The sequence below is a fragment of the Triplophysa dalaica genome, chromosome 7, assembly GCF_015846415.1.
Source record: "Triplophysa dalaica isolate WHDGS20190420 chromosome 7, ASM1584641v1, whole genome shotgun sequence".
In the NCBI taxonomy this organism is placed as follows: Eukaryota; Metazoa; Chordata; class Actinopteri; order Cypriniformes; family Nemacheilidae; genus Triplophysa; species Triplophysa dalaica.
Window position 1 is genome coordinate 16,791,679 of NC_079548.1, and position 18,750 is coordinate 16,810,428.

An 18,750-nucleotide genomic window follows, 5' to 3' on the forward strand; every position below is an offset into this window, starting at 1 on the left:
TGGGGCTCATGGCAGTTGTAGTTTTTTCGCGTTGCTTGGTTTTTCTTTCACTAAATTCTAAATCTCCGCTAGAGGACACTGTTTTTAATTCTCTGACAACGGTCTACATTTCTGGTTAAACGCATCTGAAATCAATTTTGATCATGGGACAGAAAGGGTTGTAAAATAAGAATCAAAGATTGATGGTGCATATCACAAGACCACTTTTCTGAATATTTAGAAGGACATTTAGGAGGACATGTGTCCGTGGACACAAGTGTCGCCTCACCATATGTCTCTAGAGATCTTTGACACAACTTAGTAACTCAATTGGGTATGTTTGTTAAAGGAAATACCATGTAGCCATTGCTTATTTGTCCTTTTGGTTAACATCGGCCTTGTTAGGAAGTCTGAACAAGGTTTCCCTGTCTTTCAACTTGGCATCACTCTAGTTATTATCTGCACAAAGATTGCTTTGTTAATTAATACCTGGCCTCAAAAAACCCAGCTGCAGACTTAATATTCTGACCAAAGGTTTTGGGTAAATCATGTCTAAATATGAAAGTGATTGCCCATTAGACACCCACAGAGTGAGTCTTTATTCTGGGTGGCACAGATCCAAGTCAAACAAAGTGGCATTAAGATTCATTTTGAGAAAATGGAAAATATTCTGGTCTTGGAAAAGTGAAACATTTTGACATTTTTAGACTGACTCCCTAAGGATGCAATAGGCACTCAGAAAACTTGATGACTAAAATGACGAAACCGTATAATAATTTAGTTCAGTTTAAGGAATAAAATGCATTAAATGGCTATGGAAAATGAAAATCTAAAAAATTGTTTTTACATTGAAACATAATAATGGAATGAGGCACGGTTTAATTTTCTATAACATTACAGTCTTATCTTCTCTATAACTAAAAGAGTGAGATCTTTAGGCTCAACCTCCTGTACTATACGCTGAAATAAATTCCATAGTCATTCATAGGCTATAAATTACTACACAAGTGTCAGCTATTCATAAAAGTCACACAATAATCATAAGTGTTTTGACACAGCTGCGGGTCAAATTCTGAAATTACAAGATTCATAGCAGGAGAGTGTATTGAAATGTCAATCACTGAAATTACATTATTATCAGGCAAGTCAATAAAAAGGGTAGACAGACACTCTGTGCTGTTTTAGACATTCTGGGAAATTCTGAACCACGATTTCTTGCTTCAATATAAGAAATACCGAAAATTGCAACTATCCTTGTTATCTTTAACGGAGACTATGATTTTTTGCATTAATATAAAATACATAAGATCACCCATGAAGATGAAAAGTGTTTTTGTTTTCAAAGTGTGAGGTGGTCTTTCATTTTCGAGTCACACTAAATTTGATGTAAATTGTAGCAGAAAATTGCTGCCCTGTTGTGCTTCAGAAATGTTCCTTGGAAAGTCTGCTGTCTGCGCCTGGCTCATATTAAGAGTATATTTTATGTCTGTGGTTCATCGAAGCAAAACTGTTCAGGGTGTCTATAATCTTATTTTATTTGGTAAGTTATTTCCACTGTATAATACATTATGACCATTAAATCGGTTCATATAATCGCACTCAAAACAGTTTTATTGTTTAAATTTTAATGCTTTTAGAAATGTTTCCCCCCTTGTATCATTTATAAATAGTATCAAGAAATGGTTTAAAGTCCACAAAACCAATCCGGTGACTTGCAGTTACAAATCTGCATTGTACATACTAGAATATAGTCTGTGCAATTAATTGAAAATGAATCGTTATCGTCAACTTTGGGCTCCAAGAATTACAGAAACAAAATAAAGGAGGTAAAATTCCATTTTGCATGGATCCTCTCTTTTCTTGTGGTATAAATCCACCGGATTATACATGTTTATAAATTTTATCTAACCACTCATAAAGCGCACCCCTTTCCACGTGGTTTAGCTGTGCTATTTTTACATATATATATATTTTTTTTTTCCAAGTTGAATTCCCAGTTTCAAAGGCAAGTTTTTTCAATTTTCTTTGTTGTTCTAAAAGGTTAATGAGTAATCTTGTTAAATAATCGGGATCTCGAAATTTGCCAAAATAATCGTGATAATGATTTTTGTCATAATCGAGCAGCCCTACTAGAATACACTGACCAAAATTATAATCGCAACACTTTTGTTTTTGCCCCCCCATTTTTCATTAGCAGATCTAAGACTTTTTCTGTACACAAAATGCCTATTTCTCTCAAATATTGTTCACAAATCTGTCTAAATCTGTGTTAGGGAGCAGTTCTCCTTTGCCGAGATAATCCATCCACCTTACATGTGTGGCATATATAGATGCTGATTAGACAGCATGATTATTGCACAGGTGTGCCTTAGGCTGACCACAATAAAAGGACACTCTAAAAAGTGCAGTTTTACTGTATTGGATGGATCCGGGGGTCCAAAAACCAATCAGTATCTGGTGTGACCACCATTTGCCTCATGCAGTACAGCACATCTCCTTCGCTTAGAGTTGATCAGGTTGTCGATTGTGGCCTGCGGAATGATAGTCCACTCCTTTTCAATGGAGAAGTTGCTGGATATTGGCAGGAACTGGAACACTCTGTCGAATACCCCGATCCAGAGCATCCCAAACATACTCAATGGGTGACATGTCCGGTGAGTATGTTGGCCATGCAAGAACTGGAATTTGGTTATGCAAACCGATTGTTGCAGCAGCTGTCCGGGTGGCTGGTCGCAGACGTTCTTGGAGGTGAAGATGCTGGATGTGTAGGTCCTGGGCTGGTGTGGTTACACGTGGTCTGCGGTTGTGAGAATGTACTGCCAAATTCTCAGAAACGGCTTGAATTCACGTGAAACATCTCTGGTGGACATTCCTGCAGTCAATATGCCAATTGCACGCCCCCTCAAAACTTGCAACATCTGTGGCATTGTGCTGTGTGATAAAACTGCACATTTCAGAGTGGCCTTTTATTTTGGCCAGCCTAAGGCACACCTGTGCAATAATCACGCTGTCCAAACAGCATCTATATATGCCACACCTGTGAGGTGGATGGATTATCCCGGCAAAGGAGAACTGCTCACAAACACAGATTTAGACAGATTTGTGAACAATATTTGAGAGAAATAGGCCTTTTGTGTACATAGACAAAGTCTTAGATCTTTGAGTTCAGCTCATGAAAAATGAGTGTTGCGTTTATAATTTTGGTCAGTGTATAAATCAATTCTTACATATCAAATCAATTAAAAGAAATCACAGCCTCCCTGCAGAAATGATCTATAAGTCCCGGTGAAATTACAAATGACCATTCTTACTTTTTCATGAAATATTGCAGCATTTATAGTAAATAGCTTATCAAAATGGGTCATTTTCTTTAAAAAAAAAAAGAAATCAGTTAACGCCTCCCCTTCAACTGCTGCCAGTTCATTTCAATATCAACACAACAGCTATTTTACACACCCAATCAATTCGTAGTGAAGAACGCAAGCCACGCCCACCCATTGTCTCCTTCGAATTAAAAACGGCCTTTCGCGGGGACTTTAAAACCACTCTTCTGAGTATACTGGAGGTGTCAAGAAACAAAAAAACTAGAGGTGTCAAAAAAAACAAAACAGAAAGAACCAAAAGAACAGTGACTAATTTATGGAGTGTGAGTTCTTCTAAAGCAGTCAGCATTGTGTGTGTATGTGAACTCTGCGTGTTGCTTTATCATATCAGCTTGATGAGGATCAGTTGATGAGTGTATCCTTAAAAATGTACTGATGTGTTACTGAAAGCATGAAGCAAGAGCTTCACAGTAAGAGTGTTTGTTTGTAGGAAAACGATTTCACACCTCACTGCATCCCACTTAAAGTCAGAGGAAATAGCAGTCAGGCCATGAATAATATATCTCATTCATGGGACACTAGGAAATGCTTAACTAAGCATTTAGTTTATTTCCATAATGGGCTGAATGACACGATGTCATCTTTCAGTAAAGTAAGAATAATAACACACAAACTCCTCAGTGCTGGAATATTTTTTCGGAAAATGTTGCTTCTGTTTTTAGGTATGTACAAATAAGATGATGAATAAACAATAAAAAAAGAAATACTTCAAAAATCAAACTGGAGTTAAATTTCTGTAAATTTAATGTAAAACAGAAAAAGATACAAAAGAATCCAAACAATAGCAATAGCTTTTTAACTGCAATATCAATTTCAGATCAAAATATTTCATGTGTTAACTACACATTTAATAAAAAAATACACTCCAAAATGGCAAATGTAAAAACACACTGAATTCCACATGTGTAATATTAAATAAACAGATAATGCAAGCTTACCATTACACATTAATAAATATTTCCTACAAGGATCTCTTTTTATTGCACACATTTTAATCTAACAAAAACATTTAATTTGACAAAAATCTAAGCTTTCAACCCTCCATATTTATTGTTCTTTTTTGTTCCACATCACCATTTAACTAATACACAAAACAATAATAATATACAGAATAATATACGAAACATCACTCTGAAAGCACAACTTAAAGAGGACAAAATTAGTGCAATTCCTTTATGCTTCTGATAATGATTTAAAAGCACTAGTTAGGTCTATGTTCATTTTATTTTCTCATCCGTCTCTTGAATTATGCAAGTGAGGAGAATAGAATGAGACACCAAGTTTAATGTCAAAGATTGCTGTACCTATCTAAAATGCCATTGTGTTATTAGTCAAAGTATAGTGACTCCAGACGACACGGACCTTTGAGAAGACTGCCTGAATCTTTTCTTAAATGCCATGCTGCTCTTTTGTCTGTCTTTAACATATTCCTGATAATTCCTCGTCAATAAAGTATACAAGAAAGGGTTGATACAACTGTTACTGTATGCTAAACAGGTCACAACAAGGTTTATGTACACCGCTGTGCTGCCTGACATGCCAGCATGCCCAAAATAATAGATACTGAGTAACTGCCACAACCAGAAGGGTAAAAAGCATGCCCAATAGGTGAGAACTATGCCAAATATCATATATAACACCTTTTGCTTAGGGCATTTGTTACTTTCTCTAGATGAGGACACAGTTGTTTGTGATACCCAATAGGTTTTGGCTAACTTCAGATAAAGATAACCAATGATAAATCCAGGGGCTAGGATACAGGTGTTGAACAGAACAGTCAAATACACCTTGTACGCCGTGATCTGCCAGGTCGGATGACACATGCGTTTCTCCACGCCGTTGTGCGCGTTTCTTTTCAAATCGATCATGATCATAGCCGGTAAAGACAGTACAAAAGAAACGAGCCAGACCAGGCAGGTTACCGCGCGCCGATAGCGCCTGGAGCGACCGAAAGTGTCCAGCGGGTTCACCACGGCCATATATCTCTCCGTGCTCATGACGGTGAGAATAAAGATGCTGGCATGCATGGTGAGAAAGTCAAGGCTGAATAGAACACGACACCCAATGTCGCCAAAGTACCAGTCCTTCGCAAAATAGGTCCAAACTACGAAAGGTATGGTGGAGAGGTACAGAAGATCCGCGAGAGCCAAGTTCACAATGTAGACGTACATGGATCCCGTCACTCGCACCGAGATGTTCATGACGATCAAGGTGTAAACGTTTCCGATCACCCCAACTAAAAACATGAGAGTCAAAAAGGTGCCGAGTATCGATGTGATCAAGGTGTCATAGGACAGGGGCGCATCTTCGTAGGGTCCTGCTGTTGGCGGCGATAGGTTGGCAAAGACATTTGAGGATACATTCGTCTGATTCCTCAGATGTATTGCGAGTCCATCAAATGTGCCCATTTCAGAGACGCTAAATCCGGTCTTTCCGAGATTGTCAAGTAAGAAAAATGTCGAAAGGAAGAATCGGATGGCATTGTTAAATTTCCATGTTATTTAAAAAAGTGTTCTTCAATTCTTGATCAGTATATATCACGATAATTGAGCAAATGTTTGCTTAACGCACTAGATACGTACAAGTTCTGATGCGTATTAACTTTTTCTCACCATCTTCGCGCAAAACTTGAAAGAATGCAAATATCCAAAAGGGTTCAGAAGGGGTGATACTGTGGCTCCACATTAGCTGTCGTGCTGTGGGTGGGATTATCAGAAAGGATTCTGGTCTACGTCCTGCACCAAAATGAGCAAATCTACAAATCTGCACAAAGTGCGCAACAGCGTTTTGATGCGCACTGGACATTTATCCGAATGCTTAATTAGTTCATGTTGTGCTGCCTGGGGCTGTGTGGCTTATTGCAAGAAATACAATTATTAATTAAGTAGAAATAATAATTATTAGTAATTATTCAAGAAGGATAATAACTTTCAACAACTTTTTGTAAACATGTAAACATATAGCATAGCAGAACCAAAAAGATCGACGTCGAACGTCATAATAGAGATGAGTTATGTTAATATGTTTTAAAACCATCGGTTTTGCATAACATAATTTCGCCATTTGGACAGCTGAAACTTTTTTTATTGAGATAAATGTTCATACAAACAACATCAAGCAGGTATTTACAATAAGAAAAGATTAATGAATAAACAACAAGGTATCAACATAAACATTATTTACGCAATATTTATGGGTACATTTGGGAACTGTTACTCTAAATTGGAATTAGCAGCACAAAGATGCATAAACAACAGTGAATACAATTTATGCCTAATGTGAACGGAAGGCAGAGTGAAATTAATTAGTGGAGACAGTGAAAACCACACTGTATAAAATGACAGATAATTACTTAAAAAAAGTAAGGTAACAGTATTACACAAAGTACTTTAAAGCATATTTTAAACACAATATACCATGAAGAAATCAAGTGAAATTACCTAAATTATTTAAGCACGTCACATGATAAACTTTAAACAATCAAGAAGAAATACTAATTTGAGCATTGGAGTTAACTGCTTGATCTTTTTAAACTTAAGTATAACATTTATTATTGTTTACAACATATGTAATGTACAAGTAAGCTGAGAGTTGACTCAGTTCTGACATTAGCAACATTACTGTTTACAGTGTTAAAACACACATTGTCTGAGCTCTCAAGATAAACACAAGAACCACTCTTCTGAAAGATGGTAACCACGAAACACAAAAATAAAACAGAATATCTTCTAAATACTTAAAGACAACTGAACAATAAACACCATAAGTCTTTCATTTGATTCAAAGCACATAAAATAGCACTTTTTCACGAAAATTACTCTCCTAATGCTGTCACATGCAGAGCATGCTGGGAACTCTAAATTCACTGCTCAGTTAGGGAAATTAACTTAAATAATGAATGTAGTTCCATCACAAAATAATTAACTAAGATCCTTTATACAAGTTTAAGTGGGTTGAACATGATAAAATTAAGTTGAATTCACTCAATTATTTGTGCATTTAAAATTCCGAGATATTTCTATAATTTTGTGTTAGATTTTGGTTAAAAAAGAAAAACACAATTGTATTAAGTAAAGTTTACTCAAATAATTGCATGAAATCTACTACGACACATAATAATTTTTTACAGTGCATTGGCATTGACTTTCGGTCAAATTTCTCTGTTAGTATCCAGAAATAGTTTGATACCATCCGCTTTGAGTGATTGCTATGAAGACCAGGTAATTTCTCCCCAATTATCATTTTTTTCCTGGACAGCAGATCACATGAGTTCATGAGCATACATACAAAATTATGTAAGCGGGGAGCAGATTGCCCATATGTCCATAACACTGAAAATATCCATTAGTCCCCATTTGTGCTCTCCATGTGCATGTAATCAAAGCTTGAAATAAGTATGGAAAATGATTCTATCCATCTAATCAAACCTTGATTCAGAATATGTGTGCTGTTTATACGTTTACTGTTAGTGTATGTGGAATGGAAAAATGACTGACCTATCCTTTCTGGCAAAACGCAGCCACAGCTATGCGCAGGGCTTAAAAGATGTCATAGATGTCATAAAAGCTCTGGATCTTCTCAAATGCATACTAACTTAATGAATCCATTTGTGGTTCACCACTTATCCTGTATTGACAGTATTCAGAAACCAACCCTCCCGTTCATTTGAAAAGTAAGCTTTTTAGAGTAAAAAAAAGATCTTTAGGACATCGTGAATTTTTGTATGTATTCAGTCATAGACTGTATTGATTAAATTGCAGTGGCAGACATATTCATAGTTCACCTTCAATGTCCTTCAGTGCTGGAGTTCTGGCACTGTGACCAAGCAGAAAGAGAAGCATCCTTGAATACTGTAAGTCTGTACAGACGTATGCTTAATACTATGATTATCTGATGGAAAAAAGATCTTACAGGACCAAAATACTTTTTTAGCAATCAAAATTAAATAACAATCAAAATTAAAATATTCAAATTGTGACATTGCTACTTTCTGCTGAAACCGTTATGGAAAAACAACCAAAACAGTCTCGTTCTACATCTCATTTTCAGCTGTCTTTGAGCAGGTTTTTGAGATAATGCTAGAAAGATTTAACCCAGTCCATTTGAATCTCGTCTTTTGTGTATTACTGTGGCAGCTTTTCACCTCCTTTTACTGAGGAAATCTGAATGCCATGCTCATGTGTTACCCTGAGACAAAATACTGCAATATTTTCACAACTAGAAACTATTAGAAACTATTAAAAGGAGCAGCAGTATATCAGATAAAGATTGAAACATTAAGAATCTTGACTCTTTTAGATTATTATAGCAGCTGCTCATAGATGTGATCTAGTTAGTGTCATAATGCTGTATACTGACACCATCTTATACACTTGACTTCCAGACATATCCAGTGTTTGTGAGGTAATGGATAAAATGATTAGAAGTTAAAGAAGGTAAAGTAAGAAATAACGTGTTCTTTTAAAACCCCTAGTGCTTCAAGTCACAAAAAGGTTAAAATTGTTAGTGCAGCTGAGACCATATCACCATAAACTCGTTACAAGCAAATTTTCAATGCGCTGCAACTATTTCAATTATTTCAATAGATGCACAACTATACGAAAAACTACCGGAGTTAAAATAAAGGGAAAAATAAATGCATTTGTTTAATTGGTTAAAGTGTAAAGACTTCATACAGCCCAAACTGCACATTAAATGTGAAAATGTCTTTAAGAAAATTTAAGTTAAATGAATAGAATAAAAGACAATAAACCTGACAATATTTGTGTGAAATTGTTTTTAAACTGACTGAAACAGAGACCCAGTGCGGTAGATTTTCAAATCACAAATATGTTTTAACAGGAAGGCTGTTATACAAATCTCTCAAAAGAAACCAGCATGTCCTTCAACAAACCTTTCTCAATATGAACATCTGGCTTCCTTTAATGTTCGTTTTTAATGGCAGGTGAATGTTTTGGTTGGCCCGTTGTTTGTTGTAATTTTAGATGACACAACACGTTTATTGGGGTAGTGGACATCAGTACGTGAAATTCCTGTAAAATGTTCTCCCCTTCATCTGCCCTCTCTCTGGGAGCATAAGCATCAAATCTCTTTGATTATTTATGTTTCAAATAAGGCAAACGTTTGCGTTTCAAATAAGGCAAACGCTTGCATTTCAAAGAGTCTGAGTCAATTCTGATATTATGTCTCCATTTGCAATAGTCCTCAAGGTTTTTTGGCAGTTGTGGAAGTCCCATTCCTGCTGTGAACACGTCCTGCATGAGCAGTTAAATGAGAGTGATAAAATGTCTCTTGTAAATTAGCCCTGGCTGGAAACAAGGCTATATTTCTTCTTTTTAATACCTGCATTTTTAAAAGCAATCTGTATGGAAGTTTTAATGCAAAATATTGAGAAAAGTTCCTGCACCAAATGTATTGAAACAATTCCAAACTTAATGAATTCAAAGAGTTTGTGCAGACACACTCAGGCTATATTCATGAACGTATGGTGAGACATGGACAGAGGACCCTGGTGCAGACAGCGGGTAAGGGGTTTAACAAGACTTTAATATTAAAACAAAGTCCAAACAAAAACCCACAAAGGAGTAAAACCAAAACAGGGCTATAACAGAACTCGAGAACAGGAACAAGGACTAACTACACCTAACAAGAATAAAGATAACATTTACCATTCAATACAAATGACTAGACTAGACTAGACTAGACTTAACATAGACAGGAACTCACCCACATGAATCAAATGACAATGAACCAGCACAAGACAGCAAACACAATGGCATTAAATAGGGAACTAAATAAAGAGGAAACATAAGTGTCAAAAAAATCTCTCTCCACATAAAACAAGAGGTTCTGTCATGATTCTGCCACTAGATCAAGAAAAGCAAGACAAGATGGGCCAGAACCATGACAATATGTCCAAAAATTGTGAGATTAGTTTACAACATATACTGAAGTACAACACAAGGAATGGTTTATAGGATAGCATGTCGTACTACTCCGCTTTATGCATATCTCACCTATCAAGTTTTTTTTTAATTCCTGAAAAGGTTAGATCATGATGGAGAGTATGCGGTAAACTCTCCTCTCGCAGGCCAAAACTCTGGTCTACATCAACATGACAGGTTAAACTCCAATCTACTTTCACCTGTTTTAGGAATTGTGAAAATGAAAAACCACATTTGCTACATGTGAACCACAAGTGACAAACTAAACATATTAACTGGTTTAACTCATGCTACACTGTTTGTTCTACAGAGATGAATAATGCCATAAACCATACAACTCATTGAGAAGAGCTATGTGCCTTTTTTTTTTCAAAGTGATATTTTGTTGAAAAGAAAAACTCAAAAAAAATTGACCAACTTAATCCAACTTAATAGTTATATAGTTTCCAAAACTTCTAGCTGTCAACTTAATTCTGGTGACCATAATGCCAAGGTCAAATGAATTTAGTTTGCAAGTTACTATTGGCATCACTGTCAGCTTGGCACCGCTCTGTTCGTCTGGCTCCTTTTCTCTATGGATATCACATTCAGACTGCTCTGAGCGAAACCTGTTTTTGAAGAGGGAAGGGAAGACCTCCAAGGACATTTCATTTATTTAATAGTTGAAGTCTTCCAGTCGTTCAAATTTTCCAGACGTGTTAAATGCTGGAAAAGACACAGTAAATCTTAGCTGAGACAGTTTGTTTAATTTACTTGCATTCCCCATTATCTTTTAATAAAGCGAGGGCTCATACGCAGAATAAATATCATTTCCTTGTGTTATGCAATTTAGAAAAAGTATCCTAAAAACCTAAAGACATAAACTTCAACATAAGCTTTGAGTTTAAAGACAATCAAAGGTTCAGTGTGTAGTTTTTAATATGTACAAAAATGCAATATAATATACGTAACTGTGTGTTCGGAGCTGTATAAAGGCCTTACAAAATGAAGCGTTTTGTTTTTATTATTTATTTTATTATGTTTTTATTTTATAATGAGCTATTTCTATTTACATCGTGGGTCCCTTAACAAAGGCAAGGCAAGGCAAGTTTATTTATATACCACATTTCATGCACAAGGGCAATTCAAAGTGCTTTACATAAAATGATTGACAGAAAGAAATAAGACGTATCTTAAAAATGAAAATGATTTAAGATCACAAAAACTTTAGATTTTAAGAAACAATAAAACAACAATAAAATTGATTAAAAATGTGGTCATATGTAAAAAGAATAAGAGCAAAATAAAAATAAATTAGAATTAGGAGTGCAGTTCATGTAAATCGGCACAGTGCTCAGGTTGTGAATGCACAGCTAAACAAGTGTGTTTTTAATCTGGATTTAAAAGTAGCTACTGTTGGTGAACCTCTGATGTCTTTCTTGATTTGCCTAAATCAGAATTCAATCGAATTTCTTTAATTATCTTTATGAGCACTGTCTCTGTGCTATAATGCTGATGGAAACCAGACTGATAATTGTCCAGGTAGCCATTTGAGTTCAAGAATTTGGTCAGCAGATTGAAGACAACATTTGCAATGATCTTGCGTATATAAGGAAGATTTGATATGGCTCTGTTGTTAGACAGTAAGGTTTGGTCTGGATTGCCCTTTTTTAGTAGAGGTTTAACAACTGCATTTTTTAGGGACTCTGGGAAAGTTCCTTAGAGCAGTGAGGTATTAACTATTTTTAGGAGATCTGCTTCCAAACAGTTAAACCTCTTTTGAAAAAGGATGTGGTGGGAAGTGTGTCAAGGCTGCATAGAATACACCATGTTGTTTCTAGTAGCCCTAAACGGACAAACTGCTCTATAGAATGTGTTTCATAAATATGTTATCTCCTTCGGCAAATAAGAGACAATGTGAAGACATCTTAGTTCTGTGTCAGCCACAGTAGTGCTTTGAAAGGGAGGGGTGGAGTGAGCCGTTGGTTGCAATTCTCAACCTCATCGCTAGATGCCGCTAAAGTCTGCAGATTGTTCCTTTAAGAGGAATGATCTTAAGATTTCTCTCACTAAAATATAACATTTTAACATCTGTGTGTAGCTTAAGTAGATTCAGAGACAATTGCAAGGGATTTTTTAAGGGGTCAGAAGACATGGCTAAAACACAATTATCATTTGTTTTAGAGATAATGCAATGTGTATACACGATTTAAGGTTAAAAAATGCTGTATTTTCCACATACCATGCATATTTGTATCAGAGCCATTGAGAGAGAGAGTTCTGCCAACAGAAGTCCAAAACGTTGGAGTGTCACGTGATTAATGGAGCCTTCAGACAGTTCCAGGAAGTTTTGTTTTCTCTTTAAATGCTTTATTTATTTAGTTTTTATTCATTAAATGGTTTTCGTCTTTAAATTGGTTGGAAGTTTATCTAAGTTTGTCTGTTTACTAGTAACTTCCAGGAACTATTGAAACAAATGTTCCATTGGAGTCAACGTAGAAGACGCAACTCTCTCCATCAATGGCTCTGGTTTGTATCTCCTCTTTGCCCTGCAGCTCTGAAACGTGCAGATTTTTAACAAAGATCATCACTCTGAAAAGCGAGGTGTGCTATGATTGGCCAGTTAACCAGTGCATAGTGATTGATCGAATACTGTAAGCGTGTGACAGAAATGTCTTGCTTCTTACCATATTTGGGTTCAGGTTCCAAAGCAATTGTGCTGACAGGTACGCCCACCTTACTTGTGTTTACATTTGGGCGGTCTTAGTCAAATCATCCAAAAATCTACATCAGTTTGTGGTGGGTGTGGTTTGTAGAACATTAAGTTTAAGATGGAATGCATCTTTTCTTCTGACACTATACTTTTCACAATTTTACGTGTCTAATACATGTATGGGAAACTTAATACACACCAAACACAAAGAAAAACATCTATTAGCACCACATGACCCCTTTAAGTAGAAAAAATTACTTTACACCAACCACTGCGACAAACTCAAACATAAAAATTCATAAACAACGAGACGATTTGCAATTTAGTTTCTTTAATATAATCTTATTTACATTGAATTTTTTCAGAAATGTTTAGTACATAGTAAGTTACATTACTCTTGCATTGAATAAACAATGACACTCAGGACCTAATAATTGTACAATGTGATGATACTGGTCATATTACTTGGAAAAAGTTTTCCTTAGAGAAATATGAAAACAACAGTAACTTCAGGCAAAGTCCATACTCATCTTCAAGCTCACTAGCCATTCCCACAATAACACAACACTGAACGCAAGTCGCCTCTTTTCCTGTTAATGCAAGTTTAAAAAACGCTTCACCGCTCTAAGCATTCACAGCCTTTTGGAGAACCTCTTTTTTGCACATTTTGTCCGAAAGACACAAATCTGATACGAGCTAGAAAAAGACACATTTAAAGACAGAACCGAGAATAAATGTGATGGATTTTATTGCATATATCACAAATATGAACATGACCACCGGGGCCCAGCCTACATCACATGCCAACTCCATCCGGGTCAAGGGTCAGGTGTCCCCGCCCCCGTGAGCCCCTTTAGAATCAGCAGCAGGTTTAAATACTTTGAATCATACATAAAATAAAGGAGATTAGTGTACAGCTTTCACAAGAACTCAGCCTTCTCGGAAAACTAGGGAATTATGGTCATAGCAGCAATACTTAAAAAAGACATTACATGGTAATAAATAATTGGTTAAAAAAAGAAATCAAAAGTGGTTGAAGAAACACTGAGGTTGGCTCAATCTTCTTTACATTGAGAAGGATGATTCTGGTGCCACTGCGTTATGAAATCCAATATGCCTCCCTGATCTTTTACTATACTAAAACCTGGACCAAACATGGAAAACCTGATCCCCTTGAGGCAAACTGCTAAAACATGAGATGTGGCTCCACAGGCAAATGAAGCTGAGGAGCATCAAATGCTATAATGAATGAGAGGTGATTGTGCATGTGCCGGTGAAAGTGCTAGATTATGTTTCTTGAAGCAGTGGTTTCCATTACAGAGACATGTAAATAACAGTCCGGAGGTGAGTCTCATATGTCAAGAGAAGTTAAAATAGTTAATGAGACATCATTACGAAAACGGTAACACTAATAGAGATGAGTAGGGTTAAGGGGGTCCAATGAAAATTAAGGACAAAAAGAGCTTCTTTACAGCATTCACAAACTGTTTTCTTTGCATTCTGTCATTTTATGAAAGATAACAAGGATAGTCCACTTTCGGTCTGTTAGATGCAGGACACTGTGAAACAGAATGTTGTGAAAGAAGGTAACAAACAAGTTGACTCATCAAAATCTGCATATCAAAACCCCACTTGTTTAACATTAAAAAGTAGTTCTCTTCTTGACAACGGAGGAATGCTCGCTGGATAAAGGATCTGAAAATACTGGCTTGCTCTGGAAAATGCAGACACTAGAATTTCCAAGGGCTATGGTCCATCTTTAGACTGCACAAGATCTTTGTGCTTCAGCTGAAGAGTAACACACGGGCACTGTTACATTCACAGTTCCCAAATGAGGCCCAAGACTCACATTTAAGCCATCAAGTTCTTGATCGTAGAAAAACAAACACATTTCAATAAAACATTTCAAGCAATCGAGTTAAAATTTCTACAACGAGAACGGTGATGAGTACGGAAATGGACACCACTGAAATGCCATCCTACTGACGGGATGTTAAAAGAACGTTACGAAAATAGGTGCTACGTACATATCGAGCATGACAAAAGGCCGCCCGTCTCCATCTCCTTCAAGACACTTTTGCTTCAGGTAAACTGGTTTATTTATCACAGGCTCTGCTTGGGTTCAACACTGCACCTAGACTGAAACATCATTTCATGTGGACCACAGGCTCAGTAAAGCTCTGTTTACTGCGGTAAAGCAGTCGGACTCTAGCTATCAAGCCACCGCTTCAGTGACAAAGACGACACAAACTGGATTTCTGAGAAACAAAAAAAGGTTGATCAGATTTCTCTGTAACTTATTACGGAAATGCGAAAAACAATTCCCGACCGCGCCGTGAGGAGTCTTGAAGTCTTTGAGAGCTCCTGCTTCCCTCCGTTGCAGTCCAGGCTTTCAGACTGGCAGGAGATGCAAACGTCTGTGTGTCTGTCCTGGAGACGGGGAGGAGGGTGAGAAGGATGGCTGGGGCTGTTGTATAGGTTTGCTGCCATTGCTGGCTGGCCGGACAGGGCGCATGTTCGCTCACTCCACTGCAAAGCCACACGTCTCCTCCACAGCTGTCAGGAGCTTCTCATGGAGCTTTTCGTATGACTCGTAAGGCGGGATGTCGATCCGGTTGAAGCTGAAGAAATACAAATACAGCAAAATTTTGTCACTCTTAAAAGTCTGCACTGTGTATTAAGTGACTACTGTAAGTGATTCTATTTGTTTACAGTATCATAAGGAAACTGAAACGGTTCATTTATCACTAGAGCCGTCTTTGAGCATTCTGGTTGGCTGACATGAATTTGGTTAAAGGGACAGTTCAACCAAAAATGAAGATTCTGTCATAATTTACCCAAATTCGAGTTGTTCCAAATCTGTTTAATTTTCTTTTTTCTGATGAACACAGAGGAAGATATTTGGAAGAATGCTTATAACCAGACAGATTTTGCCCCCCATTGACTACCAGTGTAAGAAAAAAATACAATGGTAGTCAAAAGTGCCCCAGAACAGTTTTCCGTCCAAAATTCTTAAAAATGTCTTCCTTTGTGTTCAACAAAACAAAAGTGTTTTTTTTTCCTTTGCAAGATCTGTTTGGTTATTAGCATTCTTCCAAATATCTTTCACTGTGTTCATCAGTACAAAGAAATTGATACAGATTTAGAACAACTGGTGGGTGAGTAATTGATGACAAAATTTAAATTTTTGGGTGAAGTATCTCTTTAACATGTTTTAGGGATTGAAAAGAAAAAAAAAATCACAGACGGAATCTAAACACAACAGAACTTCAAATTGTAGGATTAGTTCAAATGTCAAAAGCTAAATCTTACCACGTGTGGGCTTTAGGCAGATTATCTGTGTTGGCATCAATTAAATGAATAGTGAAGAGTCTTGGTCCTGCAGAACCTGTAGAACCTTACAAAGATACATTCTAGTTATCACTGTACCCCAAATCATCACACTCAAACAAAAGTGAGCCTAAATTATTTACACAACATCAATGACTCAAAGACATTTAACAGCTGATTCTTGGTATTATTTTTGTAATAAATGCAACCTTAAATACATCAAATAAGCCACTGAAACTGTTTTTTCTGTTCCCATAAGACAACGGCCTTCAAAGAGTACAACAGTTTGATGGAGTTTGCATTTTAAAGTTCAATACCAACAATACTAAAAAAAGTTCTGTCTGTCATATATCAGGTGTACTGAGTGCTTATCCATTAGGCACCTTGCAACGCTTTGAATCCTTGTAGAGGGACACGCGTTGAGCCCGTGACAAACTGCAGCAGCCGGCCTCTTCTCTCCTCATCAAATGATTCAACCGCCTGCCAGAACCACTTTACCATGTTACTGTCAGCTACACAGTGCTTCAGCCGCGTGTTTGCCTTCCAGTCGTTCAAATCGATCTTCCCCAAACCACCAATGATGAGCTAACGCAGACAAGAATATACACAAATCAGTTTTGCCTTGTGACACTTTTATTAAAGTATTGAAGACAATCAGCTAACGATACGCAAACGATCTGAAAAAGAAATCTGGATGGTACACAGAAGAAACTGTCTGAAATACCTCAAGTTCCTTGTTGTCAAAAGGCTTGAGCAGATGCTGTGGGATGAGTTCGTTGAAGCCCTTCTGAAGGGCGAGGAACTGGGCCTCAATGCCACGCATGAACCTCCAGTTGACATACAGCCTGAAAGAGATGCAATAAATCAGCAGAGAAATGTAACGGAGAATACTAACAGTCCAATGTGATGCCTCTGTTAAAAGCCTTCTTTTCATTCACTGGAAAAAGACTCTTGCGTGATTAAAACTCCGTGAAGAATTGACTTCCTGGTAACATCCTTGATAGCTAATACACATGTTCAGTCAATCATACTGACAGTGGAGAAAAAAACTGAGATTCCTAAGATTTAAGGGTCACTGCTGCCCTCTGCTGGAAAACTCCTCTTTGAAAAACAACTGGTTAGTCGCCTCTTACCTCACATATTCTTTCTTGTTCTCCTCTGTGACTGGGATGTTCTTGCCGTTTGGTTTAAGCTCGTGCTGGAGGAACTTGCCGAAAGCATTATGTTCTACACAGAACGTGTGGTCCAGAACAGACATGATGTCATTCTCTCTGCAAAACACAGGTGACAGTTTTATGCATATTCATTTAACCACCTGCCGATCTAATATCACAGACAACACATACGATTCTTTAGCCGTCCTAATTGTGCGAATCCACTAACACACAACAACATCAAATGGTAATGAAGCTTGAAGAAAATGGAGCTAAATCTGGGAGCCATTAAGTGATTTTATCTCCATATACTGAAACGAGAATGTATTTTGCAGTTGTTGAGAATTTGTTCTTAGTCACAATAAGACTAGGAAAATAAAGTCAACACTCTGATTTGATGGGTTGAAAATGTAAGAGCAGTTTTACGAAAACCCCCAATGAAGATGTCTTTGTCATATACTTATTGACTATTCATAGGTATGCATTTAGGTAAAATTATCCTTTTTGTTTTATTTTGTGAACTACTAACAATATTTCTCCCAAATTTCAAATAAAAATGTTGTTTCTATTTGCATTTATTTGCAGAAAATGAAAATTGGAGAAACAAATACTTTGCAAATACTGCAAAGAAAACAAGTTCATTTTCACTTTTGAGCAGTACAACTGTAATATTTGTACGTATATATAGGAAAAGTTTAAAATTATGTTTTATTTGGATTTTACGACAGTTTTATGCGTCTTGTCATGCTGTCATTCTTTCACATTGCTTTTGGATGACTTTACGTCACTCCTGAGGTTTGATTTAGTTCAAATTGCCACAATATATTTAGAAATGCTGAATAAATGAAATTTTCATCCGTAATACATATATATGATACAGATCTCAAGAATCTCAAGAATCAAAATACTAACAGAATCCACACAAGGCTCTTGTGCAGCTCTGGGTCCACAGTCTCAAGGTCACAAAGCTGGATGGGTTTCCCTAGGAGCTGTTTGTAGAAGGGCAACGTAAAGCCTCCATTGATGTAGTGCCCATGGAACACAGCCAGACCCATAATCCTCCCGACAAAGTGAAAGTAAGACAAATGATCCTGAGAAAAACAGCAGAGGGCATAAGAGGAAGTTTGACGACACCCAGCAGAAACATAGAAATCCTTGGCCAACCTTTTTTTTGACACTTGACAACCATATGTACTGAGATCTAGGCAGCAGCTCCTCTTGCTTAAGTTCCTCATACCATAACGATTTATAGAGAATGCTTTTGTTAA

At 36.9% G+C, this 18,750-nt stretch overlaps 2 protein-coding genes across 4 annotated transcripts in view; both read right to left on the reverse strand.

Annotated features, from left to right (window-relative positions):
• Positions 1 to 4,413: 4,413 nt before the first annotated feature.
• Positions 4,414 to 5,964, reverse strand: uts2r5 (urotensin-2 receptor 5). Its single transcript, XM_056753534.1, has one exon. It carries the CDS (start codon positions 5,768 to 5,770, stop codon positions 4,694 to 4,696), a length of 1,077 nt encoding a protein of 358 aa, XP_056609512.1. The 5' UTR covers positions 5,771 to 5,964; the 3' UTR covers positions 4,414 to 4,693.
• Positions 5,965 to 13,729: 7,765 nt separating this feature from the next.
• smurf1 (SMAD specific E3 ubiquitin protein ligase 1) overlaps positions 13,730 to 18,750 on the reverse strand; it is a 31,944-nt gene continuing 26,923 nt past the window's right edge. For 2 of the 3 annotated variants that reach the window (XM_056753164.1, XM_056753162.1), the window contains 6 exons: positions 18,395 to 18,573; positions 17,462 to 17,599; positions 17,053 to 17,173; positions 16,712 to 16,913; positions 16,311 to 16,395; positions 13,730 to 15,619 (listed from right to left, as the gene is read on the reverse strand). In XM_056753164.1, coding sequence (XP_056609142.1) covers positions 15,520 to 15,619; positions 16,311 to 16,395; positions 16,712 to 16,913; positions 17,053 to 17,173; positions 17,462 to 17,599; positions 18,395 to 18,573 — 825 coding nt within the window. In that variant the 3' untranslated portion in view covers positions 13,730 to 15,519. The remainder of the gene's footprint in view (positions 15,620 to 16,310; positions 16,396 to 16,711; positions 16,914 to 17,052; positions 17,174 to 17,461; positions 17,600 to 18,394; positions 18,574 to 18,750) is intronic. The other variant, XM_056753163.1, reaches the window with a different exon arrangement.

Excerpts from the sequence above, each read along its gene's own strand:
- uts2r5 (XM_056753534.1), bottom strand. The coding sequence starts at position 5,770 with ATGGGCACATTTGATGGACTCGCAATACATCTGAGGAATCAGACGAAT.